At 39.8% G+C, this 7,392-nt stretch overlaps 1 protein-coding gene across 2 annotated transcripts; it reads left to right on the top strand.

The window, feature by feature from the left end:
- The first annotated feature begins 655 nt into the window (after window positions 1–655).
- On the top strand, window positions 656–6,804 carry LOC113019313 (mucin-17-like). 2 transcript variants are annotated; one of them, XR_003272002.1, is made up of 8 exons: window positions 656–923; window positions 1,410–4,263; window positions 4,435–4,480; window positions 4,632–4,781; window positions 5,267–5,356; window positions 5,497–5,616; window positions 5,942–6,006; window positions 6,375–6,439. XR_003272002.1 is itself a non-coding variant. In XM_026162920.1 (8 exons), the coding sequence occupies exons 2-8, from the start codon at window positions 1,519–1,521 to the stop codon at window positions 6,730–6,732; spliced, it is 3,273 nt and encodes a 1,090-aa protein (XP_026018705.1). In that variant the 5' UTR covers window positions 656–923; window positions 1,410–1,518; the 3' UTR covers window positions 6,733–6,804. The 2 variants fall into 2 exon arrangements, 1 of the variants encoding a protein (XP_026018705.1); XM_026162920.1 differs by lacking the exon at window positions 5,942–6,006 and adding an exon at window positions 6,683–6,804 and having other exon boundaries at window positions 6,375–6,446.
- The last annotated feature ends 588 nt before the right edge of the window (window positions 6,805–7,392 follow it).

Genomic DNA, 7,392 nt, shown 5'->3' on the forward strand with positions numbered 1-7,392 from the left:
AATACTGTTTTAAACCTCCTGGAGCAGTGGTATCAATCATAATGTCTGGTAGCCAAAATCGCCACGACAAAGACTTCAATGCAGCCCACTGCATTGACAACTTTTGTACAACTTTTCCTACTGATAAAGAGCTTCACCCGCAGTACACTAAAGTAATCAGGTGACACATTTAATCGTTTAAATGACAGGGAAGTTCCTTATACTATAAAAATGTATGTGTTTTTACAGTGTGTGCATGGTTAAAAAGGAATTAAATGACAGAAGCAGTTAAATGCTATTATATAATCATTCAGACATTTCTGGGGGTTTTTTTTTTTTGGGGGGGGGGGGGGGGTTGTTTTTTGTTATTTGTCTTTTTACAGTGGTGCCAGTGAGCTTTTTCTATAATTTTACATATGTATTTCTTCTCGTTTAAGCCCAAATAGTCATACTGGCACATTTCTTTCATTTGCTATAGCTGCATTTTTTTTCTATGATGTAGAAAAACTGAGACATACTGTTGAAATTGCATTCCTTTTTTACATTAAGATGGATTACATGTGTAGTCAACCTTATTTACACACTGATTGAAAGGAGCGTTTCACTGGCCCAGCCCACTTAAGCACACTTTAAAGGTCACGAAATGTTTTCAGAACAACGTTAGATGGCACTGTAACGCTATCGTCTGTGCATGAACGCTAATTCACGATTAAACACAGAAGAAGAATCCTTGCGTTATGATTGGTGTAAACCATCCAATGAGCGTGAAGGAAACTGACATTTTGAACTAGACAGGCGCTTCGTTGGTTAACAAGATAAACGTTTCAGAGTTTATGCTGATATTTATTTTGTAGTATCCGTGTTTGTCTTATCAAACCAGAATCTCGTTGAGACTAAAACAGTTTCACATCTATAAACATCCGCTAAGAAGTTCGTGTTTACAGGTAAGCAGAGCTGGTTCCGTTCTTCTAACAAACGTTACAAGGTTTTAGCTATGCTCGTTCAAGATGATCTCGTGTTCCGAGCATTACATGAATGAAATAACTATTTATCGTAAATATGACATAGTAAACAATCGGAAAGCAACGTTTTCCAACCTAAAACCGCCGTAACTCTACGTTAAAAACCAAATCTGTGTTCCTAAGCTATGATGTTGCTGTATGCGTTACCTAATCTCTAGTTTTACTGGTTTAAAATAAATTGACATGGGTTTTGTTTTTTCCCCTTTGGGGGGTGTAACATTAGAAACTCAGCACAAGTTGAGATTACATGGTCGTCCGTTACTGTCGGTGCTAAATTGCATTTTGATTTTGCTGTTTTAATATCTAGTTTGTATAAATAAAATAGCTGTAAAATAATTCAGCAGTGAGACATTTTCATTCAGTTGCCTACATAAGCCAATGAAGTCAAGCTCTGTTTTCTTATTTTAGGCACAGGGAGTCTGAGACAGCTGATAATATGTGTGGAGTCTGAGTATTGCCCTCTGTTTTAAATAAGAAGCCCTTCATTTATTCTGTGCGAGAAGAAGCATCACCATCCATGGCCAACAAACCAACTGGGCGAGGCTTATACATTCGGGAAAATCCAGATGCCGATGAGTGCTGTGAAAACATTCCACCCGGGGGCACTGTTAAAGCTGGGACTTCTAAACTCAAATGGCCCCATGAAGAAAACAAGCCTCTTCCTGACACCTGCACCTTTTCAACCCCTGCTCCAACAGGCAGCAAGCCAAAGTCACGGATTTCTTTCCAGTCTGCTCTGACACCAATTTTAAAATACTTAAATATCGGCAACAAATCTCCAGAAAGTTCAACACATGAAAATAATCGTCGTCAGACACTTTCTCTTTTCTCCTTTGGTGCAGCCACAGCAGATTGTCAAAAATCAACAAAAGGTTCTGTCCAACAGTTAAACTCAGATCCCCCTAGTAGCTATTCTGGGCAATTATTCAGTGACATGGATGGTCCTGTGTCCTTTCTAGGTGACGAATGCTTGCCAGAAGTGACCCTATTTGATTCTATGTGTGATTCTACCATACAGCTTACTAGAAATGACTCCCCTGCTCCTGACAGCGCACCTGCAACTTCTGCAAGCACAAGCCCTAAAATAAATATTCCTGAAATTCATCCTCCTGATCTTTCACAACATATGGCAACAACAGAGATTACAGACCCAGATGTCAAAATGATTGATGCCTCTCAGAACAAGCATGCTCCAGTCCCCTGGCTGATACTTGACAAATTCTTGCCAGAAATTACTCTCCTTGATGTTACACGTGATTCACCATTATCATCAGGAGAACAGACCACCTCCATGGATGTGACTCAGGCTCTTCCTCCGCTTGATTTGAAACGCGACAGGTCTTTTAATGGAATGGAAAGTGGAAAAATCGCGGCACAGCCTAGCAGTTCAGATGTCATCTCGGGCGAAAAATTGCTAAGTACAAGTGTACAATCCGACAAGTGTGTGGGGGAAAGCACAGCAAAAACCTCTTTGGATATTACTATGGGAAATGTTTTGGAAAATAGCAAGTCTTCATCAGAGCCCAGTGAATGTAATATAGAGACGAGTCAAGCATCGGCAGGGGATACACTTGGGAAAAATCCTGCTAATGTTACTCGAGAAATAATATCTTCTAGTGACATACCTGCAGACTCTAATGTGGAGTGCAGTGCTAATCAAAAAGTTACCTCAGAGATCCGGGAAGAGCCTGTGGAGTTTTCTGATAAACCTGAAGCTATCATTAAAGACCTGATTGCCAGCCATGAAGCAAAGTCAGCCAACGAGCCCAGTGGACAAAATATGAAGATGAGCTCAACATCACCTGATGATACATTCAGCAGTCAACCAGCTAATGTTACACATGACACAACCTCGTCCAATGACACGTCAGCTCAGAGTGTAAGGTCTACATCGAATAGGGAGTGTAGTAGTAGTCAAAAGGACGCCCCCTCAGAACTTGTGGAATCTTGTCACAAAGTAAACGATGAGTTGAAAAACTATGCGACACAGCCAAACCCAAAAGCATCAAACTCCGGGAATGGAACATTTAATGTCGTGCAGGCCGCTGATCTGAGCGTGTCTAATGATTTAAATACTACTGCTTCAGTTTCCCACTTTCAGAATAAGACACTTGATCTTCCTCCATTTAATGTAAGCTGCACCAAAGATGGGACTTCAGGTCAGGCAGGTTTTGGCACCACTGAAACATCCCCCATCACAAATCAAAATTGCTCATCTTTAAAGGAATGTGCTCCATTTGCTGTGCAGAACGCCACCTTTGAAAAGCATTCTCTGCATAAAAGCAGTGGCAGCACAGTATTAGGGGAAGACCTCAAGAACAACACCTTTGATTCTCAACCACCTTCCAAGAAGAGCGACACAATAACTTTGTTGGAAACGGTCCAGAGTGAAAGTAGCCAAATTTCTTCAAAGCCTAATAGCACAAAAACTCTGACAGAAATGAGCTCATGTGACGGTCACCAAAGTGCTTCCAAGCCAAATGGAACAATAACTTTATCAGAGGTGAACCCGAGTGACGATCACCACAATACCTCCAGGCCCAATGGCACCATAACTTTGTCAGAAACAAGCTCATGCAACATCCGCCCGGGGTCTTCAGACAAGCCCTCCACACCTGAAGTCAGTAATCTAACCACCAGCCCTAAAGACAACAATATTGACATTGCCCCTGATCTATCAAAGCATAATGTTACGACAGATGCTAAGGACCATAGTGGCAAGGAGGTTGAAACCCATGATGACGCTTCTGGCAGTGGTAGCTGTGAGACTAAAGATCTTTCAGGTCTGCCTGTGGTGGGCGGGCTCTCCGATTCTTTAAACCGTCAAAGCTTTGGTACAGTGAACCTCAAAGCCAAGTGTTTCAATTTGGATGACACCCTGGATTTAAAGGCAGACTGTTTGATTACTTCAACACCAATGACTAAATGTACAATGTTCAACTTGAACACTGAGCAAGTTGAGGGCTTACACCTAGCAGTACAGAAGAAGCTGTACACAGATGGTCCCAGGAAGCCAGCTGATCAGGTGCCATCAGACCCATCAAACCTTGTCTGTGACCGTAAAACAATCTTGAAACAGCCAGCTGCTAAATCCCTTTGCCCTCCCCCAAAAGCTGGAGCTCAGCTGATGAAATCAAAGTCACATTCCTCAATTCCAGCCAGGTTGAATACAGTGGCATCCAACTTACCTACGAAAAGACAAAGAACCCAAGCTGAAGCTTCAAGAAACACTGCTGCCACTGCCCCTGATGCACCCCAGGGGGTAGGACTTAAATGTTTGCAAAATGTTGATATTACCATCTGAGAAAATGAACACAGGTTGAACCTATTAGTTATTATTTGTTCCATTTTATTTTGTACTGATTAAAAGCTGTACATCCATGTACTTGACAGTCTGTCGTTAACGTCCTCTTTTCGTGTGTGTGTATTTAAGACCACAGGAGTAACATCCTGCTACAACCTGCGTGCTACAGCAACAGGTAGGAAGTGTATACCTTTGTTTGCATAGGTCCCAGTTTTGTTATTCCCATAATCATGTGTTTAATAACCTCAGTGTAACTATGTACTGTATCTGTGTGTTCGCACGGTGCGTCCGGGGCATCTCTGTCTTCCCCTTTGTACCAATACCAGGATCCAAGCTGCCCGCTTGTGGCTCACAAAGATCGCAGTTTAGTGGAATCCCATCAGGGATCCAGAGAGCTACTATGTGTCTTAGGCCACCTTTAACAAGAAGCAGTACAGCAATTTCTTCAAGTACCGACAAGCTCTGTGGACCTACAGGTACTCACACATTTGTCAAACTGTATCTGTACATTAGAAAGTTTCAATTTGCCCTCACTTCAGATACACAGTAAAGTTGCCTTTCTTCTGATACTCGAGGGGGGGGAAAATTGATAAAAATGCAGCTGATGCCAAACTTCTATGTGTTTTCTGGTTTAATATTGCCTTCTTGTTCTTGAGTGTAACTAGTGGTTTTACACCTCATTGTAAACTCTCTGTATTTCCATTTATAAATGGCTTCTCTTGACTGGAGGTCTTGACAATGATCCTCTACTTCCTCCAGCGTGTTGTGGACTTTGGTAGATGTTGTGAAGTTGTTTTGTTTTTAACCATGGAAATAATTCTGTGATCATCTGCTTTAGTTGTCTTCTGTGGTCTTTCAGGCTTTTTATAGAGAAGGAAATTACTGTGGAAATGTATCTGATTTTTGTGAAAGATGTGTTCATTTATTTTTCTGTAACGGTTTCTCCTTTTTGTCTACATAGCAACTAACCCTGTGACCAAGACTTCACAAGCAAAGAAGCACCCTCTAACCAGAGCTGACAGTTTGCTAGTGTCAAAGAGGAAGAAAATGGGTAAATAAATAAGAAAATCATGCTCTAGTATTGCAGCCTTTTTAACAGCTTTGTTTGGTATTTTTGGTATTTGCATGAAGCTTGAAACCTAAGTGTAAGTGTACAGTCATGTAGATTTTTCTTTTTTCCACCCTTTGCAGATGCTTCTGATCCATGCAATAGTGTCGGAGCTCCAGTATCTGCCAGTGATGCTACAAACAAAGCGACAATCCTCAAGCAGCCCAGTAAGAGAGCTTTGCCTGCCAAAGCTCAAGGAGAAGGTATGTTGGAAATTTACTGGAATTTCTGCACTTGAAACTTGTGACATGGTTTGAACTTTATCTAAGTCACAGGTATAGAACAGTACTTCACTGTGTTTTCTAAAGATAAACTAATCAGTGCAGATTTCCTGATATGCCAAAGGGTTTGTTGGCTTTTTCCACTAACTGTTGGGCAGTTGGCCAAAGTTTGATGTGATTTATGCTGCTGAACAGCTTCACGAGCGCAGTAACCTGTAGTGAACTCCTGTGGTGCTTTCATGCTTTAAGAGGCTGCAGTGCCAGCATGTATGAGTGAACCCTCAAAAGCGTGTAATGCTCCCAACAGAGCCAGGCCCCTGAAACAGCCTGGAATCAGCAATAAAGCACCACTACCTAAAACCCAAATCCACAGTAAGTTGAGAGTGCTGAGGAGACAAGTCTCAGCTGTGTAATTTCTAGTGGACTGTTGGTACTCAGAACCAATTTGGTTGTTTTGTGTTTATTAAAATCACGTGTTCATGTTGTCTGAAGGTTACTTTTACTCTGTGTTGTTATTATTATGTGTTAATTGGATTTTAATTTCATGTCATACAATTGTGAACATTAAACGACAACAACAACTAACACAAGATTGTTAAGTCCTATGTATTCATACAATGTCCCAGTATATCAATTGCTATTTAAAGACAATGGTGAAAATAATTAGCATAGACTGTAAATTGTGGGCGTTACAATTTCCCATTTGTCCTCTTTAATTAATGATGCAAACTGTTTTTCAGGTTGCGCAAAATGTGCTGAGCTTGAAGAACAACTTAAACTGATATCAGAAGAAAACACAAGGCTGAAAGAAGGTATCAGATGGCCTGTTACTGTGGTTATATGGGTCTAAATTGTAGAAATTATTAAGAAGTCAGGAGACATTACAACTTGAAGAATTTGGACTTTACTCAATCAAATCATATCATATACTCAGTATTATCAAGTGATCCTCTTTTTTTTTTTTTCCTTTTTGGTTATGTTATTTATGTTACACAAGCAATCTTTTATTGTAAGAACATAATTAAGTTTTCCTCTTTTTCTCTTCTAGAGTTGCTGAAATACACTAAACAAGATGTCCCAGTGAAACCCCGGTGTTAATACTTTAAAGCATATCTGCTGTTTTTAAATGTTAATAATTACGTAAAATAATTTACTCACTAAAGTAGAAATGTTTTTTGTTTTTTTCTATTTTGCAGTGAGGATGAGATTTTGTCTGTTTGTGTGTTTAACATTACACTGTTTATTTTCAACTCTAATAAATTTAATAATATGTGTTGGTCTTTCATTTGGTTGGTCTAACACTTTGGAGAGTGCTCTGCTGGGAGGACACATTTGAACACCTTTTTTTCAGTATTTGGAAATTTCAGTCTTTGCGATTTAGAATTACTGTACTCAAATACTGATACTCATTGTCAAGCTGCCGGGTATAAATAAAACATCAGCATATTCAACACGCATAGCTACTGGCATTCCACCACTGAAATTAAATATTGTATAATAGATTAATATTCTATTGTTAAAAATATTGAATTTCCAGTGAAACCCTGTGACTTTGGATATCTTTATCTCAGGTTATTCAACACACTGGTATATCTCTATAAATACAAGAATACGGTGTAGGCAAATATTTACCATGCACTGCGACTTAAAAGCAAGGTTTTCCAATACAATATTATATAAAGGTAGAGTTGTTAAAACTTTACCCGTATGTAATGCTTTCACTGTTACTTTTGTCCAGTTTTGCTGGTGTAATCCCTT

The sequence above is a fragment of the Astatotilapia calliptera genome, chromosome 3 (genome assembly GCF_900246225.1).
Source record: "Astatotilapia calliptera chromosome 3, fAstCal1.2, whole genome shotgun sequence".
In the NCBI taxonomy this organism is placed as follows: Eukaryota; Metazoa; Chordata; class Actinopteri; order Cichliformes; family Cichlidae; genus Astatotilapia; species Astatotilapia calliptera.